At 43.0% G+C, this 26,741-nt stretch overlaps 1 protein-coding gene and 1 long non-coding RNA gene across 4 annotated transcripts; both read left to right on the top strand.

The window, feature by feature from the left end:
* The first annotated feature begins 306 nt into the window (after nucleotides 1-306).
* Nucleotides 307-26,558, top strand: LOC115201858 (transcriptional regulator prz1-like). 3 transcript variants are annotated; one of them, XM_029765730.1, is made up of 6 exons: nucleotides 445-698; nucleotides 19,775-20,041; nucleotides 20,402-20,532; nucleotides 20,707-20,799; nucleotides 25,032-25,143; nucleotides 25,372-26,558. In XM_029765730.1, the coding sequence occupies exons 1-6, from the start codon at nucleotides 683-685 to the stop codon at nucleotides 26,331-26,333; spliced, it is 1,581 nt and encodes a 526-aa protein (XP_029621590.1). In that variant the 5' UTR covers nucleotides 445-682; the 3' UTR covers nucleotides 26,334-26,558. The 3 variants fall into 3 exon arrangements, with proteins under 3 accessions (XP_029621591.1, XP_029621590.1, XP_029621592.1); XM_029765731.1 differs by lacking the exon at nucleotides 19,775-20,041 and having other exon boundaries at nucleotides 307-965; XM_029765732.1 differs by lacking the exon at nucleotides 445-698 and having other exon boundaries at nucleotides 19,402-20,041.
* LOC115201947 (uncharacterized) lies at nucleotides 8,593-9,056 on the top strand. The gene is made up of 2 exons (XR_003879848.1): nucleotides 8,593-8,701; nucleotides 8,937-9,056. It is a non-coding gene; the product is annotated as an uncharacterized LOC115201947 (long non-coding RNA).
* Nucleotides 26,559-26,741: the final 183 nt, after the last annotated feature.

Genomic DNA, 26,741 nt, shown 5'->3' with positions numbered 1-26,741 from the left:
ATGCAAGTGAGACAATTTGAGGTTGCCAGGGTTACAGTGCAGAAAGTGTCTCATGCTGAGGCACTGAGGAAAGTAGATGGTGATGGGGAAAGAGTGAGGTCGGGTGAGGGACCCTGAGAGGATCCCTGTGACTAGCAGGCCAGTACAGAGTGACGCGGACAGTTTGTGCTTTAGTAAGGTTGGCTTCTTGTCGTTTATTGCTATGGTCATTAACTGTACCGCACAGATGGAGAAGAAATCCCAGAAGATAGGTTTAGTAGTAGCAGCAGCAGAAAAGTTTTTGGGTGTCAGAGATTTTAGTGCAGAAGAACTTCACAGGGTTTTGAGAGAAGGGGTTAGAGCCTCCCAGGCCGACAGCCTGTAGTGGGATATATCTAGGGTTAGATGGTGGTGCAATTTCTTTTTTCCCCATTTGTGTGACCAAAATGTGCAATTCGCTCTCCGACCTGGGAAAGGCAGCAAAACGTCTAGTTTGCCGGAAAACTACACGAAGAAGAGCAATTAAACGGAAGTGAACAGTGATCAAGTACAATTGTTACGTTAGCGTTTATGTTGTTGTTATTCAGACGTTAATTAACACACTGCACAGCATCACATACTTACCCCAGGTAGTCTTTTATTCGCGTTGGAGACAGGACAGGTTGATGTTATCTAGGTAACGCTAGGTAGCTAGGTTCTAACAATGGCTAACTGTATGGGTTTTCACACTCAAATAGCCTCCATCATGGAGGTGCTGGCGAATGCAGCCGTGGCAGAGGTCTGTAAACTCGTAGACGATGACTATGCAGTGTTTCGTTTGGAAATAACTCAAAGACATAAAGAAAACAGGGCATTGCAGAGGAAACTACAGCTACTTGAACTGAAGGTATCACGGGACCGCGCAGACAAGACGATGCGGGAGCGCATTCTCGCCAGTCGTCCCAGAAGTGTCAAGATCCTCGACCGATACAGAGGAATGGCAAGAGGTACATTAGGGGCTATTTATGTGTGGGAAATTCCGTAATTATATGTGGGGATTTTAATACGATTAGGGAACCAAATGAGCTGGTATCTCAGTCAATTTCATACATTTAAATAGACATGTTGAAATTTGAACAAAAAATATTTAGAAAGTGATATCTGATTAAATATGGTGGTGAAGACGCATACCGCAACCTGAACCCTGCAGAAACAAGGATGTTTTAAAAAAATATACTCAGTGCACAATTGTCAGAAAATGTACATTACCAGTCAAAAGTTTGGACACATACTCAATCAAGGGTTTTTCTTTATTTTTACTATTTAAAAAAATATATATCCTAAATTGACATACCTAAATCTAACTGCCTGTAGCTCAGGACCTGAAGCAAGGATATGCATATTCTTGATCCCATTTGAAAGGAAACACTTTGAAGTTTGTGGAAATGTGAAATTAATGTAGGAGAATATAACACATTAGATATGGTAAAAGATAATAATACATGTACCATCATCTTTGAAATGCAAGAGAAAGGCCATAATGTATTATTCCAGCCCAGGCACAATTTAGATTTTGGCCACTAGATGGCAGCAGTGTATGTGCAAAGTTTTTAGTCTGATCCAATGAACCATTGCATATCTGTTCAAAATGTTGTATCAAGACTGCCCAAATGTGCGTAATTGGTTTAGTAATACATTTTCAAGTTCATAATTGTGCACTCCTCAACCCATAGCATGGTAATAGCTACTGTAAATTGGACAGTGCAGTTAGATCAACAAGAATTTAAGCTTTCTGCCCATATTAGATATGTCTATGTCATGGGAAATATTCATGTTACTTACTTCATGTTACTTACAACCTCATGCTAATCACATTAGCCTACATTAGCTTAACCGTCCCTCCCAAACTGGAGTACATGCATTTAAAAAATATATATACATTTTCTTTTTCTTCTTCACATTTTCAAACAGTACATTTATATTTTCCAACGGGGCTATACATTTGGGTGAGGATTTTCTCACCTGAGTAGCCTCATTTCACTGCCAAAAATAAAATGTAGCCATCTAGTGTTCAGCGAAATAACAATGTCAAATACAGGTAGCCTAGTCAAATAATTAACATCCAATCACATTAACCATTACTCTCTTGCGGGAAACCTTCGCTCTTGCGCAAATATTTAGAAACGAAACATGAAAATTTGAAAAATTGCCCTCTGCGCATATGTGACTTTAAATGTGTTAACCAGAATTGCATCTTGGTCAGTTTTGGGATTGTATGCAATAATTCCCCTGGTTATTTAGCAATCTTGCACAAAGACACTATCATATTCTGGCCAGGTTCTTGGTTTACTGCATTTCCTATTATTTACTAATTGAAAACAATGTGATGCATGGGACATAATCTACTGATCTATAAATAGTGTATCAAGAAGTTATTTGAATTGTTACCTTACATCCTTGCCAATTGTAGACAGTCAAAACTGTCAATAGTGTACAGTATGGTGTTGAGCATTGACAGTACCTAACCTAACCACTTCTTTTCCCCCAATCACACTCTCAGGTGAAGGACATCTCACTGGAGGCCACAGAAGCTTTGTGAAGCCAGCGGAACACAATACATGGAGAGATGACCAACCAATCACTGTTGACGAGGGGAGTGGAACCTCAACCCAGCACGTTATCGTGATAGAGGTTAGTGTCATAGTGTTGCATAAAAATTACAGTAGATCAAATGTGGCCAGTTTATTTCAGAAAGACTCCCCTCAGCTGTTCACTTGCTTACAAGTACATCCTAATGTATCTGCCATAGGGGAGCTTCTTAGACTTCCCTAGGACATTGTTATCCAATTCTACTCATGTACCGGTAATAATCTCCTCTATTCTTGTGTCAGGATGCAGAGGCTGCAGGTCCTGGGGTAAAACTGGAGAGGTCTCAAGAAGAGGAGGACCCACGGCACAGCAGAGACATCCATACTGGAACGGCTGGAGCGCCCCCTGTAGGCATGGAGGACCCCACCACCGCCCCAGCGCCACCCATTACCCGACGAAACATCACGGAGGTCAGTGGAACGCTGAACGCCGTCCTCAAGTCCGAGACAGATACAGAGACTTTAACGGGGCTGGACCGACTGGGCTGTCCTCCTGCTCCCCGCTCAGAGTATTTACTTTTCGGAAACACGAGCCCGAGGACGGTTCTGTCCCATCAGGACTCAGGTGACACGTTACAGACTGGCAATGATCCGTCCTGTTCATATGCTACAGAGACAGAGATGATACCTGGTGACATGCCTGTCGGCTTAGATACACAGACTAATCCAATGAGAGGGAACTGGAACCAGTACAGTAGTAGTGTCAACTCTGAACGGTGCCTAGATAAGAAAGGGGAGGGTCTGGTCGTAGATGAGGTAACTGTGAAAGTGGAGGGCGATGCTCCTCTGATATGGAATGCAGACGAGACTCACTTAGGAGGAGGACACTCGCAGGGCAACTCCAGTGACTTCTTAGACTACAGGGAAAGCTTACATCCAAATGTCGCAACCCAGTCCCCTTTACACCCGCTCAGGGATCGCAACCCAGTGTCCACGTCGATGGTACCTTCCGATTCACACGGCCGCGTCCTTTTCGATCAGGTATTGAACTCAAACGACCGGGCTAGAGCCCAGGCTCGGGGAAGAGGAGCCCCATCAGCCAATAGTAAAGAGAAACGGTTCCTCTGCATGTTCTGTAACAAAGGCTTCAGCCGCCCCCAGAAGGTAGAAATCCACCAGAGGATCCACACAGGGGAGAAACCCTACAGCTGTACCCAGTGTCACATGCGCTTTGCCCAGGCTTGCAACCTGAAGAGGCATCAGAGGGTCCACACAGGGGAGAAATCCTATAGCTGCCCCCAGTGTGAAAAGAGTTTCTCCCACCAGCACCAGCTGAAGATGCACCTGAAGGTCCACACTGGAGAGGGGCCGTTCCCCTGTGTATAGGGCTGTTACGGTGACCGTAATACCGCCAGACTGGTGGTCACGAGTCATGACTGTAGTCAAATTCCACATGACAGTTGAGTCATAGTAACAGGGCTACTCAAACTGCACTCTGTAAATGAATGGTGCTGATGGCGTTAGTAGCCTACCAAACTAGCTAACGGCCATCAAGACGCTAATGGCCTGGTGCTCAACGCTCTATTGTCCCTCAAATTACTCTGACATCAATGCTAATGCATTTGAAAATCTTATCAAAAACACTTAATGATTTAATTTGAATAATCTGCAGGGGTTGAAATAGCAGGAATACGTGTGTTGCATTCTGAAAATACAGGTGTATTGACCATGACATTCAATTTCAAGTTCCACATTTTTATATTGAAAAAGACTTGCTGCTATTACCCGAAATGTCTCATCCATCCTCCAAACCACGCTCTCTCTCTGCGTAGAGTGATTTGAGGGACAATAGAGTGTTGAGTACCAGGCCATTAGCGTCTTGATGGCCGTTAGCAAGTTTGGTAGGCTACTAACGCCCATCAGCACCATTCATTTACAGAGTGCAGTTTGAGTAGCCCAGTTACCATGACTCAACGTGGAATTTGACATTCAATTTCAAGTTCCACATTTTTATATTGACATAGACTTGCTGTTATTATCCGAAACGTCTCATCCATCCTCCAAACCACTCGCTCTCTCTGCGCTCCAAGTTGCAATTGTGGGAAAATCACAGTTTTAAAAGCAAATAGGCCTACTGTTGTGACTGTTGGAGAGGGGAGGGTCTCAGCCTTCTTTTTTTTTTCTTTTGCACTTTTTACCCCTTTTTCTCCCCAATTTCGTGATACCTAATTGGTAGTTACAGTCTTGTCCCATCGCTGCAACTCCCATACGGACTTGGACGAGGCGAAGGTCGAGAGCCGTGCGTCCTCCGAAACATGACCCGCCAAGCCGCACTGCTTCTTGACACACTACTCACTTAACCCGGAAGCCAGCCGCACCAATGTGTCGGAGGAAACACCGTATAGCTGGCCGTCAGCTTGCAGGCGCCTGGTCTGCCACAAGGAGTCGCGAGATGGGACAAGGACATCCCAGCCGGCCAAACCCTCCTCTAACCTGGACGACGCTGGGCCAATTGTGCGCCACCTCATGGGTCTCCCGGTTGCGGCCAGCTGCGACACAGCTGGCCGCAACCGGTGACTCCTCTAGCACTGCGATGCAGTGCCTTAGACTGCTGCGCCACTCGGGAGGGAGGAGGGTCTCAGCTTTCTGTAGGTATTATATTTATTTCTCAACTCTCAATTTGGACCGCTGGAGCACCTTTTCTAACCGAAGTGTCTGGTTGGCTATGGGTTTGAGATATAGCTTATACGGGGCGGAGTAATTGCATAGGCCTATAGACGACATTGGGTATGCTGAAAAGTTTTCAGGACATTACATTAACTGAACTGTAACTACATGAACTGTTAGATTAGTAAATTACACAGCTAACTATCAGCATATTATATTTAGTTTTCTAGCTAATGCATTTTGAGTGTTCACTTCCTCAGAATTAGCCCAAATCCACATTTTATATATATATATGTATATGTGTCCCTACTGTTGGTGCGTGCAAATGCGAGTCATTTCAACTGAACATTGTGGTTACATTTTAATGAAGAATGAAACCAAATAAATGTTATTCATAATGAATGAATGATGCGTGTCAGGAGCTGGTCATTTTTCCAACACACCTATTCGTGTTTCATCGACACTGTTGAGTGCATACGGATGGGATGCACATGCAGCTGATAACGGCCCATTCTAAATCTAAACTAATTTCACACATATATTATTTAGTATAAAGACCTTATTAAACTGAGAATAGTCTGATGGGAGGGAATGTTAATGAACAGAGTGTGCAGTCCAGGCATGAAACAGAGCACATGCCTTTTTTTGCTACTTTTTCCAAATCATCAATAGTTGCATCATGCAGCCCATATGTTTTCATTTCTAAGATATTCTAAGGTTTGTCTCGCCACTAAAGTAGCCACATAACGTTTCCGATGATCACTTTTTACACTCAACACAGAATAGCCGCTCCATTGCGCACAAGCTCAGCAATCGTTAAGAGAAAGATATCCTTTCCATTTTATTAATCAATGTTCACTTATATTGTTGTAACTATAAAATCGTATGATGTAAAATAATTGTACAGGAATTAAGCGTATCTTTTCTGCTATTGGCATGGCAGACCCAGATCGGTAACATACATTAGTCGGACTCAACATGAAATTCTGTTCTTCTGAAATACATTTTCTTCGTATGATAATGTTTCTTAACACCAGCTATTGTGATGGTGTATATTAAATGGATTTATAATACTTATTTGAATTGTAGATGTTCCAAAGGCGCACATCAGCTGCTTGTATGCGTGGAAACCCGGAGATGCCAACCGTGTTTATGTTAATACGTGGTCAATAACCGTGAGACCGGTGGTCATTTTGCATGACAGTTAACGGCTGACACATTTTCATGACCACCACAGCCCTAAGTGTACACACTGCAGGAAGAGGTTTGAGAGGAGCTACCTCAGGATACACCAGCAGAAAAAACATTCCACTTGATATCTTCTGATGTTTAGATCAAACCCTGCATTAAAGACAAAGATTACTTTTCATTGTTGTCAGCAGAAAAGATTCACAGATGCATTTGGTATAACGAGAGTAACAGATTTCAGTGTTGAATATTCTTTGGTACAATATTACAGTCAGACATAAAACATCTGTTACGTATTGTGTTAGTACTGTGTAGGCTATATTATGTTCACAAATGCCTGTTTCATTACTTCTATTCAACTACCTTTTTTCCCCCCACCATTAATGAGAAAATGAATGCAGTTTATCAAGTCCATGGACATTTTTTGTTACGGCATGTGTAGTTTTCATATGGCATATATAAAACTTTGTTTAATAAACACAAAATGGACTTTTCATTAACTTTCATTGGGACTCTTTTTAGTATGAATCACATTTGATTTCACCCTATTCTACATACATCCAACAATGCTTTATAACCAATATACACTTAGGGCCTACATACAGTGCCTAGAGAAAGTATTCACAGTCTTTGACTTTTTCCATTTTTGTTTTGTTACAAAGTGGGATTAAAATGGATTTAATTGTCATTTTTTTGTCAACGATCTACAAAAAATAGTTTTTTATTTTTCATGATAAAATAAGTAGCTTGATAAGTATTCAACCCCCTGAGTCTATACAGGTTAGAATCACCTTTGGCAGAAATTACAACTGGGAATCTTTTGAGTAAGTCTCTTAAGAGCTTTCCACACCTGGATTGTGCAACATTTGCCCATTTATTATTTAACAAAAATCTTCAATTTATGTCAAATTGGTATTTGATCATTGCTAGACAACCATTTTCAGGTCTTGGCATAGATGTTCAAGCAGATTTAAGTCAAAACTGTAGCTTGGCCACTCAGGAACATTCACTGTCTTCTTGGTAAGCAGCTCCAGTGTAGATTTGGCCTTGTGTTTAAGGTTATTGTCCTGCTGAAAGATGAATTCCTCCTAGTATCTGGTGGAAAGCAAACTGAACCAGGTTTTCCTCTAGAATTTTGCCTGTGCTTAGCTTCATTCTGTGTATTTTCTATCCTGAAAAACTCCCCAGTCCTTAATGATTAAAAGCATACTCATAACATGATGCAGCCACCACTATGCTTCAAAATGTGGAGAGTGGTACTCAGTAATGTGTTGTACTGGATTTACATTCTGTATTTTGTATTCTGGAAAAAGTCAATTGCTTTGTCACATTTGTTGCAGTATTAATTTAGTGCCTTGTTGCAAACAGGATGCATGTTTTGGAATATTTTTTATTCTGTACAGGGTTCGTTCTGTTCACTGTCATTCAGGTTAGTATTGTGGAGTAACTTCTATGTTGTTGATCTGTTCTCCTATCACAGCCATTAAACTCTGTCTTAAAGTTAGGGGTTGAATACTCATTGACTCAAGACATTTCAGCTTTTCATATTTAATTTGTAAAAATGTTGAAAAACAATTCCAATTTGACATTCTGGGGTATTGTGTGTAGACCAGTACCCCCCAAAAAACTCAATTTAATCCATTTTAAATTTAGGCTGTAATACAACAAAATTTGGAAAAAGTCAAGGGGTATGAATACTTTCTGAAGGCACTGTAACAGTGGCGGCTGCTGAGGGGAGAACGGTTCATAATAGTGGCTGGAATGGAGTTTAAGGGATGGAATAGAGTGAATGGAATGGTATGAAAATCGTGTTTTTATATCATTGCATTTACTTTATATCATTGCATTTATATCATTGCATTTACTCATTATTATGAGCTGTTCTCCCCTCAGCAGCCTTCACTGCACTGTACCTACACACTAACAAACACCTACTGTGCACATCAAATTAGTTGAGTCGGGTTTGCCTGATGACTCATATTTATGTCCACCATGATGGGTTTAACAACAATGAAGTCATTCTGTAACTACAGTATAGGACTCATAGTGGGGATGGATAAACACTCCATGTTGAAAGTGTGTTTATTATCTGTGTGTGCGTACCTGAGGGAGTGTATGTCTGTGTAATCTGTATCACCCGTCTCTTCCAGGAAGTGCTGCTGGTGAAGGAGGAGGGGTGTGAGGAGGGTCTGGGGAACCCTGAGGGGACCATGGTCATGGACGACAACCAGATTACACCTCCTCCTGAACCCACAGAGCAACCAGCTGAGCAGCACAGGACCACACACAGTCTCACTGAGGTGAGCCCACTGTGAACTACTGTCTGACTGGTATTAGGTCAGGTCTTAATTAATTTTGTCTAAGTATGGGACCATGCCATTGAATTCTCAAACCATTAGTATAGTATCAAATCAACTAACATGTTTGCATGGTACTCATAGCAGTCCCTCATTGTCCAATGAGAAGATGCTCCAGAGCAAGGTGCTCATATCAGATTTCTTGATCCAACATCCTCTCACTCTGTATCTCTTACAGTCAGTAGACATGGAGGATGGGAAGCCTGATCTGCTGCTGGTCAAAGAGGAGACAATAGAAGATGAACCAGAGAGCATTGATCTGCTGAGTGGACTAAAGATGAGGGAGCAAGGTAAGGGAGACATACATACAGTAATAGATATTCAATGGGAATAGTGATACTCCTGGCTATTATTTTATCTTAATTTTCTTCATTCATAAAATCAATACAACTTATGTTTACATACAACAAAGACACAATGTATTAACTTGACCAGGTAATTGACTCAAAAACACTCCATACGTAGAGTTTCCTCTGCCAAAGTCTATTTTGTAACCTCTTCTTGCAGTTGGTTGGCTAGAGGCTAACAGAGGAGACTGGTCGGCCATCTTGGATTCCCAGACCCAGACGGGTGCAGTCAATGGCCTGGGGGATGACATCACAGAGCAGGCCAGGACCAGAGGCAACATAGTGGTCAGTGGATGGGACAGTGTCCTCAACTCTGGGCTGGGGAAAAACACTGTTAACCACAACCAGAAACAGACAGTCGAACACAAAACAACAACCAAACTTAGTCTCCATGACAACAGACTGGCTGAGACCAGGGTGAGGAGTAGATTTGGTCTGCGGGGACGGGGAGGTGTCTGTATGAGAACAGACACAGACTGGGCTAGCGATGCTCCGTCCTGCTCCTATAGTTGTGATTCAGAGAGACTGATGGAGCCTCAGGTTAACCCCCTAACAGGTGCTGCCTTCAGCCTGCCTTCTATAGGATCTATCAACTGGAACATGGACCCTGCAACAACACAGACACTCCCTGGCCTTCATCCTCCTCACACTCTCCTAATGTTAAACCAGACCTCAGACAATGCCAGTGCCTCAACACTAAATGGCTACACAAGCCCATTGACCAATGACAGTAGTAGAGACGGAATCAGTAAAGGTGGCATCGCCAAAGAGAAGCGCTTCCCGTGTTCGTTCTGTGGGAAAGCCTTCAGTTTCCCCAAACAGGTGGAGATCCACCAGAGGATTCACACAGGGGAGAAACCATTCCGCTGCCACCTGTGCTGGGCCAGTTTTTCACACGAGTTCAGCCTGAAGAGACACCAGAGGGTCCATACAGGGGAGAAACCATTCAATTGCCACCTGTGCCGGGCCAGTTTTTCACACTTGTTCAACCTGAAGAGGCACCAGAGTGTCCACACTGGGGAGAAATCCTGAAGCTGCCCCAGTGTGAGAAGAGGTTCTCCCACCAGCACCAGCTGAAGATGCACCTGAAGGTCCACAAGGGAGATAGGCCGTTCGCCTGTACTCACTGCGGGAAGAGTTTCTCAGAGGAGAGACCTGAAAACATGGCCCATGTATAGAGTATAGTGATATGTAGTACTTGTTAGTGTGTTTGTAGTTAATTATGTTGCTTTTGGATGTAGTAGTGAACTGGATGAGGTGAACTCCACCCAGCACAGCCAAAAGAGGACTGGCCACCCCTCAGAGCCTGGTTCCTCTCTAGCTTTCTTCCAAGGTTCCTGCCTTTCTAGGGAGTTTTTCATAGCCACCGTGCTTTTACATCATGCATTGCTTGCTGTTTGGGGTTTTAGGCTGGGTTTCTGTATAGCACATTGTGACATCTGCTGATGTAAAAAGGGCTTTATAAATACATTTGATTGAAATGTGATTGAACTGAGGAAAGAATGATTATGATGAGGCAGAGTAGATGATATGGCAATGGTTGGTGTGATGCTGTCTGTCATTTTCATTAGTGAAGTATTTTTACAAACTTAGTCCCTTTAGGTTGACACTGGTGTTATAGTGAGATCAGGATGGTGCCTTATAATGTTAAACCTTTTCCGAAGTATTCTAAAATTAATTTGATCAAAGTAAGGGTTCCAGATTTACAGAAAAGGTACCATAGTGAGAAAAGTTAATTTACTTGTATCATTTTGTGCAATAAAAGTACTGTACTTCATTATGCAAGTAGATTTGTTGAAATGATATACAAAATTGACTCTGTTCTGACTGACTTGGTTATTTTTGTATCCTTGAAGGGACTGAGTTTCCCTTGTCAATCTAACCAAAACATTATACTTCATTATTTAATCAACACACACAGTCGTGGCCCTTGCACTTTTATCAAGTAACTGACAATTTTCCCTAAAAATAAGTTGAAATTCACCAATGTATTTGGTCTCCGCAATTCTATATTTCACTGTTAATATTACATAACCTTTGTTTTTGATTCAGAACTTAATATATCCATTTAAATCAGAAAATAAACATGGCATTGACAAAAGTATTGACACCCTAGACGTAATATTTGCTAGCACAGCCTTTGGTCAATATAATTGCAATCAAGCGCTTCCTATAGCCATCGATGAGCTTCTTGCACCTCTGTACTGGCAGTTTGGCCCAATCCTCTTGTGCGTCGTCTCCCAACTGAGAGCATCAGCTGTTCCAGGCGATTGTGTGATCCCGCTCTCCGCAGCCGATGTAAGACCATTAAACAGGTCAACACTCACAAGGCCAGACGGATTACCAGGACGTGTACTCCGAGCATGCGCTGACCAACTGTCAAGTGTCTTCACTGACCTTTTCAACCTCTCCCTATCTGAGTCTGTAATACCTACATGTTTCAAGCAAACCACCATAATCCCTGTGCCCAAGAAAACTAAGGTAACCTCCCTAAATGACTACTGACCCGTAGCACTCACGTCTGTAACCATGAAATGCTTTGAAAGGCTGATCATGGCTCACATCAACACCATTATCCCAGAAACCCTAAACCCACTTCAATTTGCATACCGCCCCAACAGATCCACAGATGATGCAATCTCTATTGCACTCCACACTGCCCTTTCACACCTGGACAAATGGAACACCTAAACTCAGCAAAAAAAGAAACGTCCCTATTTCAGGACCCTGTCTTTCAAAGATAAATTATTTGGATTTTTACAAATTAACAGATCTTCAATGTAAAGGGTTTAAACACTGTTTCCCATATTTGTTCAATGAACCATAAACAATTAATGAACATGCACCTGTGGAACGGTCGTTAAGACACTAACAGCTTACAGACGGTAGGCAATTAAGGTCACAGTTATGAAAACTTAGGACACTAAAGAGGTATTTCTACTGACTCTGAAAAACACCAAAAGAAAGATGCCCAGGGTCCCTGCTCATCTGCATGAACATGCCTTAGGCATGCTGCAAGGAGGCATCAAGACTGCAGATGTGGCCAGGGCAATAAATGTCCGTAATGTGGCCAGGGCAATAAATGTCCGTACTGTAGACGCCTAAGACAGCACTATATGGAGACAGGACGGACAGCTGATTGTCCTCACAGTGGCAGACCACGTGTAACAACACCTGCACAGGATCGGTACATCCGAACATCACACCTGCGGGACAGGTACAGGATGGCAACAACAACTGCCCGAGTTACACCAGGAACGCACAATCCCTCCATCAGTGCTCAGACTGTCCGCAATAGGCTGAGAGAGGCTGGACTGAGGGCTTGTAGGCCTGTTGTAAGGCAGGTCCTCACCAGACATCACCGGCAACAACGTCGCCTATGGGCACAAACCCACCGTCGCTGGACCAGACAGGCCTGGCAAAAAGTGCTCTTCACTGACGAGTCACGGTTTTGTCTCACCAGGGGTGATGGTCGGATTCGTGTTTATCGTCGAAGGAATGAGCATTACGCCGAGGCCTGTACTCTGGAGCGGGATCGATTTGGAGGTGGAGGGTCTGTCATGGTCTGGGGCGGTGTGTCACAGCATCATCGAACTGAGCTTGTTGCAGGCAATCAGTCATTTCAGGCAATCTCAACGCTGTGCGTTACAAGGAAGACGTCCTCCTCCCTCATGTGGTACCCTTCCTGCAGGTTCATCCTGATATGACCCTCCAGCATGACAATGCCACCAGCCATACTGCTTGTTCTGTGCATGATTTCCTGCAAGACAGGAATGTCAGTGTCCTGCCATGGCCAGCGAAGAGCCCGGATCTCAATCCCATTGAGCACGTCTGGGACCTGTTGGATCGGAGGGTGAGGGCTAGGGCCATTTCCCCCCAGAAATTTCTGGGAACTTGCAGGTGCCTTGGTGGAAGAGTGGGGTAACATCTCACAGCAAGAACTGGCAAATCTGGTGCAGTCCATGAGGAGGAGATGCACTGCAGTACTTAATGCTGCTGGTGGCCACACCAGATACTGACTGTTACTTTTGATTTTGACCCCCCCCCCCCCTTGTTCAGGGACACATTAGTCACATGTCTGTGGAACTTGTTCAGTTTGTCTCAGTTGTTGAATCTTCTTATGTTCATACAAATATTTACACATGTTAAGTTTGCTGAAAATAAATGCAGTTGACAATGAGAGGACTTTCTTTTTTTGCTGAGTTTATGTGAGAATGTTAATCATTGACTACAGCTCAGCGTTCAACACCATAGTGCCCTCAAAGCTCATCACTAAGCTAAGGAACCTGGGACTAAACACCCCCCTCTGCAACTGGATCCTGGACTTCCCGATGGGCCGCCCCCAGGTGGTAAGGGTAGGTAACAACAAGGGGTGTGTGCTCAGTCCCCTCCTGTACTCCCTGTTAACTCATGACTGCACGGCCAGGCACGACTCCAACACCATCATTAAGTTTGCCGATGACACAACAGTGGTAGGCCTGATCACCGACAACGATGAGACCACCTATAGGGAGGAGGTCAGAGACCTGATCGTGTGGTGCAAGGACAACAACCTCTCCCTCAACATGATCAAGACAAAGGAGATGATTGTGGACTACAGGAAAAGTTGGACCGAGCACGCCAACTTTCTCATCTGTAGTGGAGCAGGTTGAGAGCTTCAAGTTCCTTGGCATCCACATCACCAACAAACTAACATGGTCCAAGCACACCAAAACCTCTTCCCCCTCAGGTGACTGAAAAGATTTGGCATGGGTCCTCAGATCCTCAAAAGGTTCTACAGCTGTACCATCGAGAGCATCCTGGCGGGATGCATCACTGCCTGGTATGGCAACTGCTCGGCCTCTGACCGCAAGGTACTACAGAGGGAAGTGCGTACGGCCCAGTACATCACCGGGGCCAAGCTTCCTGCCATCCAGGACCTCTATACCAGGCGGTGTCAGAGGAAGGCCCTAAAAGTTGTCAAAGACTCCAGCCACCCTAGTCATAGACTGTTCTCTCCGCTACCGCACAGCAAGTGGTACCGGAGCACCAAGACTAGGTCCAAGAGGCTTCTAAACAGCTTCTACCCCCCAAGCCAAAAGACTCCTGAACGTCTAATCAAATGTCTACCCAGACTATTTGCATTGCCCCTCCCCCACGCTGCTGCTACTCTATGCATAGTCATTTTAATATCTCTACCTACAGTTGAAGTCAGAAGTTTACATACACCTTAGCCAAATACAATTAAACTCAGTTTTTCACAATTCCTGACATTTAATCCTAGTAAAAATTCCCTGTTTTAGATCAGTTAGGATCACCACTTTCTCAAGACATCAGTCAGGAAGTTAAAGATTGGTCACCAATGGGTCTTCCAAATGGACAATGACCCCAAGCATACTTTCAAAGTTGTGGCAAAATGGCTTAAGGAAAACAAAGCCAAGGTATTGGAGTGGCCATCACAAAGCCCTGACCTCAATCCCATAGAACATTTGTGGGCAGAACTGAAAAAGCATGTGCAAGCAAGGAGGCCTACAAACCTGACTCAGTTACACCAGCTTTGTCAGGAGGAATGGGCCAAAATTCACTAAAATTGTTGTGGAAAGCTTGTGGAAGGCTACCCATAACGTTTGACCCAAGTTAAACAATTTAAAGGCAATGCTACCAAATACTAATTGAGTGTATGTAAACTTCTGACCCATTGGGAATGTGACGATAGAAATAAAAGCTGAAATAAATCATTCTCTACTATTATTCTGACATTTCGCATTCTTAAAATAAAGTGTTGATCCTAACTGACCTAAGAAAGGGAACTTTTGCTTGGGATTAAATGTCAGGAATTGTGAAAAACTGAGTTTAAATGGCTAAGGTGTATGTAAACTTCCGACCTCAACTGTATACTGTAAACCTTAATATGCTCTAATGTACAATTTGTGTTTACAGTCAGCAATCCAGTAGGACCTGTGGTGTTGATGGCGGTAGAGACTGGACCTCTGGCCCCTGATTGCAGTTCTTGACACAAACCGGTGAGCCTGGTACCCCTTTCAAAGGTACTTAAATATTTTGTCTTGCCCATTCACCCTCTGAATGGCACACATACACAATCCATGTCTCAATTGTCTCAAGGCTTAAAAATACTTATTTAACCTGTCTCCTCCCCTCATCTACACTGATTGAAGTGGATTTAACAGGTGACTTCAATAAGGGATCATAGCTTCACCTGGATAGTCTATGTCATGGAAAGAGCAATCGTTCCTAATGTTTTGTACACCGCAATCTCCTGTTTCTGCCTCACACTCCAGAAACAGGAGATGGCTCCTGCCCTATAAACCGTTCCGGCTCCAGCAAGGCCAACCATTTACATAACACAATACAGTTTAAATTACAATCCACAGCCATTTTGATATATTTTGTGTCTTCACAGTCCCTGTTGTGCCGTAAGAAATATGTTATGATCAATGATATCAAAAGCTGCACTGAAGTCTAACAAAACCGCTCTCACAATCTTCATACTATCAATTTTTGAGTGCCCTTCCTTGTAAGCATGCTGAAAGTCTGTTGTTAATTTGTTTTCTGTAAAATAACTTTGTCTTTTTTTTGGGGTCGGCTGTTTAAACCATTAAAGGGTGCTTTGCTATTTCTGGGCTGCGGAATGACCTTAACCTTCCTCCAGGCCTGAGGGCACACACCGTCTTCTAGGCTTAAATTGAAGATGTGGCAAACAGGAGTCGCAATGTATTCCACTACCAACCTCAGCAATTTCCCATCCAGCTTGTCTTTATTTATAGATACTAACACTCACCTCTTCCACACCCACTTTGCTGAACTCAAAACTACAGTGCTTGTCTTTCATTATTTGGTCCGTTAAGCATGAGTATGAAGGCTCAGCATTTGTTGTTTGCATGTCATCCCTAACTTTATCTTGTCAACAAAAAAGTTAATTCATGGTTACCCCACGAATAAAGACAGGGTCAGGATTGGCGTTCAGCACGAGAGGTACAGTGCCCTCAGAAAGTATTATTCATGCCCCTTTACTTATTCCACATTTTGTTGTGTTACAGCCTGAATTCAAAAGGGATTAAATATATTTGTTTTTTCACCCATCTACACACAATACCCCATAATGACAAAGTGAAAACATGTTTTATTTTTTTTTAAACGTGTGTGCATTTATTGAAACTTAAATACAGAAATATCTCAAGTATTCACCCCCTAAGTCAATACTTTGTATAAGCACTGTTGGCAGCGATTACAGCTTTGAGTTTTTCTGGGTAAGTCTCTAAGAGCTTTCCACACCTGGATTGTGCAACATTTTCCCAATATTCTTTTCAAAATTCTTTAAGCTCTATCAAATTTGTTTTTGATCATTTTCAGTTCTTGCCATAGATTTCTAAAAAACCATTTAATCAATTTTAGAATAAGGCTGTAACGTAACAACATGTGGAAAAAGGGGTCTGAATACTTTCTGAATGCACTGTATATGGTTGGTATTTACAGTTTTTATTTTCTGCCCAGCACAAACACCATGTTCAACTATTCAAGGTCTACAATTTAGACCAGAATTAGTTGAATTAGGTATTAGTGAAAGGCTGGAACAAAAAACGTGTAAACTCCTGTCATGTGTACAAAAAACCTGTGTTCGATCCCAGGCTGTGCTCAGGAGTCCAATAGGGCAGCGCATAATTGGCCCAGCATCGTCCGGGTTAGGGAAGGGTTTAGCCGGGCACTCTAGTGACTCCTTGTGGCGGGCCGGGCGCCTGCAGGCTGACTTCGGTCGTCAGTTAAACAGTGTTTCCTCCAACACATTGCTGCAGCTGGCTTCCGGGTTAAGCAAGCGGTGTTAAGAAGCACGGCTTGGCGTGTCATGTTTTGGCGTGTCATGACTCGACCTTCACCTCTCCCGAGCCCGTTGGGGAGTTGCAGCAATGAGACAAGATTGTAATCACGAAATTGGGGAGAAATAATGTTATAATAATTAAGGGCTGTGTTTCGTGTAGGCTTCACCTGGCATTACGTATTGATAACTGGCAAATTCAATTGATTGGACATAATTTGGAAAGGCACAGGCCTGTCTATATAAGGTCCCACAGTTGACAGTGCATTCTAGAGCAAAAACCAAGCCATTAGGTCGAAGGAGTTTTCCGTAGAGCTCCGAGACAGGATTGTGTTGAGGCACAGATCTGGGGAAGGGTACCAAAACATTTCTGCAGCTTTGAAGGTCCCCAAATACACAGTGGGCCTGATCATTCTTAAATGGAAGAAGTTTGGAGCCACCAAGACTCTTCCTAGAGTTGACTGCCTGGACAAACTGAGCAATCGGGGGAGAGAGGCCTTGGTCAGGGAGGTGACCAAGAATCCGATGGTTACTCTGACAAAGCTCTAAAGTTCCTCTGTGGAGATGGGAGAACCTTCCAGAAGGACAACCATCTTTGCACCACTCCACTAATCAACCCTTTATGGTAGAGTGGCCAGACGGAAACCACTCCTCAGTAAAAGGCACATGACAGCCCGTTGGAGTTTGCCAAAAGGCACCTAAAGGACTCTCAGACCATGAGCAACAAGATTCACTGGTCTGATGAAACCAAGATTGAACTATTTGGCCTGAATGACACGTCTGGAGGAAACCTGGCACCAACCCTACGGTGAAGCATGTGTGGCTTCATCATACTGTGGGGATGTTTTTCATCAGCAGGGACTGGGAGAGACCAGTCAGGATCGAGGGAAAGATGAACAGAGCAAAGTACAGAGAGAACGTTGATGAAAACCTGCTCCAGAGCACTCAGGACCTCAGACTGGGGCGAAGGTTCACCTTCCAACAGGACAACGACCCTAAGCACACAGCCAAGGCAACGCCGGAGTGGCTTCCGGACAAGTCTCTGAATGTCATTGAGTGGCCCAGCCAGAGCCCGGACTTGAACACCATCGAACATCTCGGGAGAAACCTGAAAATAGCTTTGCAGCAAGGCTCCTCATCCAACCTGAGAGGATCTGCAGAGAAGAATGGGAGAAACTCCCCAAATACAGGTGTGCCAAGCTTGTAGCGTCATACCCACAAAGCCTCAAGGCTGTAATCACTGCCAAAGGTGCTTCAACAAAGTACTGAGTAACGGGTCTGAATACTTATGTAAATGTGATATCAGTTTTTATATTTAATAAATTAGCAAAAATTTTAAAAAATGTTGTTTTTTTTGCTTTGTCGTTATGGGGTATTGTGTGTAGATTGAGGGGGAAAAAAGAATAATCAATTTTAGAATAAGGCTGTAACCTAACAAAATGTGGAAAAAGTCAAGGGATCTGAATACTTTCCGAAGGCACTGTAAATCTCTCTCGGACAAAGGTGACTTTTATCAATATATTCGCCTGTATTTACCCCCAACAAATGAAATGCAAATTGGCTGCTAATGTGGCATAAAGAACTACAAATGTCATGATGATCTGGACGAGACTGCAAAATCGAGGCAAAGGTAAGAATCTCTGGATTAACTATCCAATGATAGCTAAATGTAGTATTGAATAAATTGGCAAAATTTCTTAATTTACCTGTTAGCAAAGGTGCCAGCTAGATATGACGTGCAGGGATTTGTAGTCTTGCATGATATCTACTTTGATGTTAATTAGCATTTTAAATCAGAGTAAATAGAGCTGAATATTGATCACATTCACCTTGTTCGAGAGAGATTTACATGGTTATCAAAACATCACACCAGGGCAATGTTACACGAAACACAGCCCTTATTATAAATGTTTCTAAAATCCCCAATGGGAAAAATGAATATTTGAAAAACGATTGGAACCATTTCCCTGTTTGACCGCTAGGTTTTAGGGGAATAATGACACCGCCACCACAGATAGAACACTGAGCCAGATATTTCACCAGATGTATTAATGTGAAGCATCCGGTTGGCATTTACACTCACTTCCAAATATGGTGATGAGAGGAAGCCCAGTGGCCAGAAGTGGGAGAAGATGGAGCAATATGGATTTTCCAGCAAATTTTCTCAGCTATTAAACATTTGATCTCCATACAGTTTTCTGTTTCCAGAACTAGAATTTGTAACAGAGTGGATTGTGTTTTGTAGACTTTACTCTTTGCCAAAGTCTACCCCCAAAAATCGTTGTTTAGAATGGAGTTATTACACGAGCGCACTTCACAGACTAGGCGTCCCCTAACGGAAATAGGCAAATAAATGCTAGAACGCACCAATAGGATCTCACTAGCTTGTGCTTGGCTCTGCCTACATCCTTGCGTGTTCTGCCCACTATGATTAATTTGCCCCCATCGGAAACGACAGGCTCTGGTCTATCTTGGGTTAGTATATAGTATAGAAATATTGGTCTCCACTGTGGGGGTTAGTGGGTTGGGACGTTTTCTTTCCTTTCCCCATTTTTTTGTATAACGTTTAATGGACTCACACTCCAGTCCAATTGGTGGCGGTAATGCAACTTTTTGGTTGCTAACCGCCATTTAAAACCCAGATAAGTACGGATGTAAACATGACCAAGAACCATTTTCTCGTTAGCGTTTTTATTAGGCCATTTACACGATGGGATTCAAAATATTACTAATTTAACTGCTCAGCATCGCATACTTACGTCAGGTAGTCTTTCATTCGCGTTGGAGACAGGACTTGGTTGATAAAGGCTGGCGTTAGTTACATGGATAACATCTAACGTTAGCAAACAATGGCCATGGTTTTTCACACTGAAATAGCCTCCATTATGGAGGTGCTAGCGAATGCAGCAGTGGCAGAGATCTGTAAACTCGTAGACGACGACTATGCAGTGTTTCGTTTGGAAATAACTCAAAGCCAGAAAGAAAACAGGGCATTGCGGAGGAAACTACAGCTACTGGAGCTAAAGGTGTCACGGGAGCGCGCAGAGAGGACAACGCGAGAGCGCGCACTCTCCAGACGTCCCAGTAGTGTCAAGATCCTCGACCGATACAGAGGAATGGAAAGAGGTACATTTTGCAGCGGGCCCCCCTGCACATGTGTGACTAGATGTGTTAACCATAATTGGGTCTTGGTCAGTTTTTGGATAGGATGCAATAATTCCCCTGATTACTTAGCTATCTTGCACAAAGACACTTATCATGTTCTAACCATATTCTTGATTTACTGCATTTACTAATTGAAAACAATATGATGAATGGAACATTAATCAATCAATCTAGAAATAGTATATCAAGAAGTTATGCAAAGTGTAACCTTACATCCTGGCCAATTCTAGACAGTGTCAAAACTCAATAGTGTACACTATAGCGTTCAGCATTAACAATACCTAACCTAACCATGTCTTTCCCCCCCAATCACTCTCTCAGGTGAAGGACATCTCACTGGAGGCCACAAGAGCTTTGTGAAGCCAGCGGGACACAATACACAGAGCGATGACCAACCAATCACTGTTGACGAGGAGAGTGGAACCTCAACCCAGCACATTATCATGATAGAGGTTTGTGTAACAGTACATCAAATGTGTCCCGTTTATTTCAGAAAGACTCCCCTCAGCTATTCACTTGCTTACATGTACATCCTCATTTATTTGCCATAGCGGAGCTTGTGAGACTTCCTTACTACATTGTTATCCAATTCTACTCACCGGTAATAACCTACCCTCTTGTGTCAGGATGCAGATGCAGAGGCTGCAGGTCCTAGAGGATCGTCCCTGGTCAAGCAGGAGAGGACTGAAGAAGAGGACCCACGACATAACATCACGGAGGTCAGTGGCACGCTGAATGCCATCCTAATGTCAGAGACTTTAACTGTAACACACAGGCTCTCTCTTGCGCACCGGATCTGTCCACGGATCAGACCCAGAGGGGCTGGGGAGACTGGGCTGTCCTCCTGCTCCTGGCTCAGAGTATCTACCTTTATTTCACCAGAGCCAAAGGGCTGTTAATTCCTGTGTAGATGGTGATGCGTTATACGCTGGTGTTGATGATCTGTCTTGTTCTTACACTAAAGAGATGGACCTGGCAACATATCCTTGGGTTTAAAGACAGACTGATCTGTCTAGAGGGGACTGGAACTAGTACAGTAGTAGTGTATACTCTGAAGAGTGCCTAGATAAGAAAGGGGAGGGTCTGGCCGTAGATAAAGTGACTGAGAAAGTGGTGGGCGACATTCCTTCCACATGGAATGCAGATAGTCACCTAGGAGATGGACACTGACAGGACAGAGACTTCTTAGACTACATGGAAAGCTTAGCTTCACATGGCCTTTTCGATCAGGTATTGAACTCAAACGACAGGGCTAGAGCCCAGGTTCCGGGAGAGGAAGCCACATCAGACAGTAGTAAAGATAAACGGTTCCTCTGCATGTTCTGTAACAAAGGATTCAGCTGCCTCCAGAAGGTGGTTCCACCAGTAGTTCCACACGGGAGAAATCCTTCAGCTGTACCCAGTGTCACATGCACTTAGCCCAGGCTGGCAACCTGAAGAGGCACCAGAGGGTCCACACTGTGGAGAAATCCTACAGCGGCCCCCAGTGTGAGAAGAGGTTCTCCCACCAGCACGATCTGAAGGTCCACACGGGGAAGAGGCCGTTCGCCTGTACACACTGTGGGAAGAGGTTCTTAGAACAAAATAGTTTCACTTTGTTATGATGGGGTATTGTGTGTAGATAGCTGAGGAATTGTTTTTTTTAATGTAATCCATATTAGAATAAGGCTGTAACAAAATGTGGAATAAGTCAAGGGGTCTGAATACTTTCCAAAGGCGCTGTAGTGTATTAATGACACCTTGAGCTGTCCTTACCAGTTAAGAGTTACCAGCAGGTGCATTGATAATAGAAAAATGCAGTCAGTGGTTCCTGCGACACATGCAATTGCTTTGGAGTTGTTGAAAGAATGTTAATATTGATACATACATAAATAATCTAGACCTACATGCAACAATACATTTTATTTAAAAATGATTTCACATGAGCCCTATTTCACATGATATGCCTAAATTCTTATAACCACATAGGCTAATAAAGAATCACATATTTTTATTATTTAAGTAACCTACATCATGTTATTTTAAGATATCCCTTTGGAGCGCAATATCATGTTGTTAAAAAATATAGCTAAATGGGGAATGCCTTTTAAGTTGTGAAATTGAAGGCATCTAGGGCCTATGTTCAATTTGATTGTGTTCGAGGAAAATTATACATCTTTCAAACGTTTTATGCAACACTTTCGGCAAGTGATTTCATGCCAACTGTCCCAAAGCGAGTTGTTAAACAGGAGTGACGAGTGTGTTGATATAACGGTGTAATTATAAAAATTCTGCTTCAACCATCAGGTTATGCATGCCAACATATTTGCCAAGAAGTAAGAGTAGGCAAATAGATTTTATCAGAGAAAAATGAGATCAAACGTTTTACCATTGCAACATGTGATGTACAGTCACATTCACCGTGGTTGTGTGAAGCTTGCACAAAGCCCATATCCACAAACCATCTCAGAAAAGGTCGTAGGAATCATTTTAAAACCTGTTTTCAGACTAAAAAAAAAACTCCCAGCTCAGAGTATGTTTTAGGATGATGTTCTTGAGTGTCCAGACAAACTCTGAGCCAGGAGTAAAATCCACTCATAAAAGTTTCTCTGCTGGTAATCTGAACAGTTTGAGTTACTGCAAAGGAAAGATGGTGATGACGCTCATTAACATTGTTGCAAATGATGGGGTATAAACTATCGCAATGAGGCATCGCCAGCTTTGAACGCTATAGCACGCTTCAGACTACAATGGTGAATGTAACTGTCCGTCAAGTGTTGCAGTGGTAAAACGTTTTATAACTTTCACCTGACACGAAAACTTTGCCTTCTCTTAATTCTTTCCTAATGTTGGCATCCATAATCAAATTTTTTTTTTAAACAAATTCTGAGATTTTTTATAATGTGATAGGCATATTGTACTGAATCATACAGTATGGTTGGTAAAAGTAGAATTTGGATTGCTGTTATATCAACACACTCGTCACTCCTGTTCAACAATTCTCTAAATTACCTTTGGCACAGTAGACTAGGCATCAACTCACCTGCCGATAATGTTGCATAAAACGTTTGAAAGGTCATTAATCACCAAACGCATAGGCCCTAGATGCTGTCAATTGCTTATAAATCAATTGCCCAATTCATAACTTGAAATAACATGATGTATGTTAATTGAATAATCAAAAGAAAAATGTTATTATTTATTAGCCTAGTGGTTATAAGTATTTAGGCATATCATGTGACTTAGGCCTCATGTAAAATCATTGTCAAAAGCGCAAAAGATAGCCTACTGTTTGTTGCATGTTGATCTATACTGAACAAAAATATAAACACAGCATGTAAATTGTGTCCCATGTTTCATAAGCTGAAATAAAAGATCCCAGAAATGTTCCATATGCACAACATTTTTTTTTTTCTCAAATGTTGTGCACAAATTAGTTTACAGCCCTGTTAGTGAGCATTTCTCTTTTGCCAAGATAATCCATCCACCTGACAAGAAGCTGATTAAACAGCATGATCATTACAGAGCTGCACCTTGTTCTGGGGACAATTTAAAGGCCCTTCTCTAAAATGTGCAGCATTGTCAAACAACACAATGCCACAGAGAGTGTGCAATTGGCATGCTGACTGCAGGAAGGTCTGCCAGAGAACTGAATGTTAATTTCTCTACTGTAAGCCGCCTCAAACGTAGTTTTAGAGATTTTGGCAGTACGTCCAACCGGTGTCACAATCACAGACCATGTGTATGGCGTCATGTGGGCAAGCTGTTTGCTGTAGTCAACGTTGTGATCAGAGTGCCCTGTGGTGGGGTTATGGTATGGGCAGGCATAAGCTATAGATAATTAACAATTACATTTTGTTGAAGGCAATTTGAATGCACAGAGATACCGTGAAGAGATCCTGAGGCTTATTGTCGTGCTGTTTATCCGCCACCATCACCTGATGTTTCAGCATGATAATGCAGGGCCCCATGTCACATGAATCTGTACACAATTCCTGGAAGCTGAAAATGTCCCAGTTTTTTTTCATGGCTTGCATACTCACCAGACATGTCACCCACCCATTGAGCATGTTTGGGATGCTCTGGATCTAAGTATACGACAGCGTGTTCCAGTTCCCGCCAATATCCAGCAACTTCGCACAGCCATTGAAGAGGAGTGGAACAACATTCCACAGGCCACACTCAACAGTCTGATCATCTCTATGCGAAGGAGATGTGTCGTGCTGCATGAGGCAACTGGTGGTCACACTAGATACTGACTGGTTTTCTGATCCACGGCCCTACCTTTTTTTTAAGGTATCTGTGACCAACCGAGGCATATCTGTATTCCCAGTCATGTGAAATCCATAGATTAGGGCCTAATACATTTATTTCAATTGACTGATTTCTTTATATGAACTGTAACTCAGTAAATGTATTTAAATTGTTGCGTTCATGTTTTTGTTCAGAGTAGATTATTTATGGGTTGATCATATAGAAATATCAAAATATTCGATCAACTCCAAAACAATTGCATGTGGTGCAGGAGCCACTGACTCTCTGCCTTTTCTTATAATCAAGACACCTGCTGATAACTCTTAACTGGTTAGGACAATTCATGAGGGTTCCTAAATATCTGCCGACTAGAAGAGGCTTCATGCATAGCTTTTATTTTCACCCATAAGAGTAGGAGTAAAATGTCTCTATTCTCAGCATTTACAACCAATTTTCTAGTCTAAGACGCTTTGTGGATACAAGCCCTAATCTTGATTAATGTTGTCTTAATAGTGGGGCCATGCCTTTTGAATTAGCAAACCAATAAAGAGTGTCAAGTGATCAAATCAACTAGCACATCTGCATAGTGTCAAATCAACTAACAAGTTTGCATAGTACTCATAGCAATCCCTCATTGCCCAATCAGAAGATGCTCCATAGCAGGATGCTCATATCAGATGTCTTGATCCAACATCCTCTCACTCTGTATCTCTTACAGTCAGTAGACATGGAGGATGGGAAGCCTGATCTGCTGCTGGTCAAAGAGGAGACAATAGAAGATGAACCAGAGGGCATTGATCTGCTGAGTGGACTAAAGATGGGGGAGCAAGGTAAGGGAGAAATGCATATAGCCTACATACAGTAATAGTTCTTCAATAGGAATAGCGATGCACCTGTCTATTATTTATTTATTTTCTTCATTCATAAAATGAAATCAATAAACCCTATGTTTACATACAAAAACACAATGTATGAACTTGACCAAGTAATTGAGTCAAACTCCCTATGCAGTTTTCTCTGCCATGTTTTTAAGACCTATTTTCTAACCTTTTCCTGAGGTGGTTGGCTGGAGGCTAACAGAGGAGACTGGGCGGCCATCGTGGATTCCCAGACAAGTGCAGTCAATGGCCCGGGGGAGAACATCCATGAGCAGGCCAGGACTAGAGGCGAAATAGTGGAGGTCAGTGGATGGGACAGCGTCTTCAACTCTGGGCTGGGGAACAACGCTGTTAACCACAACCAGAAACAGACTGTCGAACACAAAACAACAACCAAACTTAGTCTCCGTGACAACAGACTGGCTGAGACAAGGGCGAGTCGTAGATTTGGTCTGCGGGGACTGGGAGGTGTCGGTATGCAGCACGAGAGAACAGACACAGACTCGGCTAGCGATGCTCCGTCCTGCTCCTATAGTTGTGATTCAGAGAGACTGATGGAGCCTCAGGTTAACCCCCTAACAGGTGCTGCCTTCAGCCTGCCTTCTATAGGATCTATCAACTGGAACATGGATCCTGTGACAACACAGACACTTCCTGGCCTTCATCCTCCTCACACTCTCCTTATGTTAAACCAGACCTCAGACAATGCCAGTTCATCAACATTAAATGGCTACACAAGCCCATTGACAAATGACAGTAGTAGAGACGAAATCAGTAAAGGTGGCAGCGCCAAAGAGAAACGCTTTCCGTGTTCATTTTGTGGGAAAGCCTTCCGTTTGCCCAAACAGGTGGAGATCCACCAGAGGATGCACACAGGGGAGAAACCTTTCGGCTGCCACCTGTGCCGGGCCAGTTTTTCAGACTCGTCCAACCTGAAGAGGCACCAGAGGGTCCACACTGGGGAGAAACCCTACAGCTGCCCCCAGTGTGAGAAGAGGTTCTCCCGCCAGCACCATATGAAGATGCACCTGAAAGTCCACACGGGAGAGAGGCCATTCACCTGTACACACTGCGGGAAGAGGTTCTCAGAGAGGAGCTACCTCAGGGTACACCAACAGAAAATGCACACGGCCCATGTATAGTGACATGTAATGTAGTACTACTACTTAGTACTAATTCTGTTGGTTTTGGATATAGTTGGGAAGTGGATGAGGTGAACTGAAGAAATAATGAGTATGATGAGACATAGAAGATCAGGGGTTAGCAACAGGATTTGGGGGATTTGTTTTTGTAAAAAAAAAAAAAAGACCAGGAATTCAGCTGAAAGCATTCCCACAAATAAAAAATAAAAAAGTATGTCAATGTAATCAAGGTATGAAATTCTTGTTATTTTTCAATACAATCTCTTTGGGCTTAGTTGTGGTCATTTTGCAGTGTACAAATTATAATTATTTTCCATCCCCCTGACCATTCACTTCGAGAAAGATTCAGCCCGCAGCTGAATCTAGTTGCCTACCCCTGGAGTACCGTAAATTCCGAATTTTTTTCCC

This window comes from Salmo trutta, chromosome 11, assembly GCF_901001165.1.
Source record: "Salmo trutta chromosome 11, fSalTru1.1, whole genome shotgun sequence".
NCBI classification, from domain to species: Eukaryota; Metazoa; Chordata; class Actinopteri; order Salmoniformes; family Salmonidae; genus Salmo; species Salmo trutta.
Note: the sequence above shows the minus strand (reverse complement) of the source record. Positions and strands in the feature narration are given on the sequence as shown.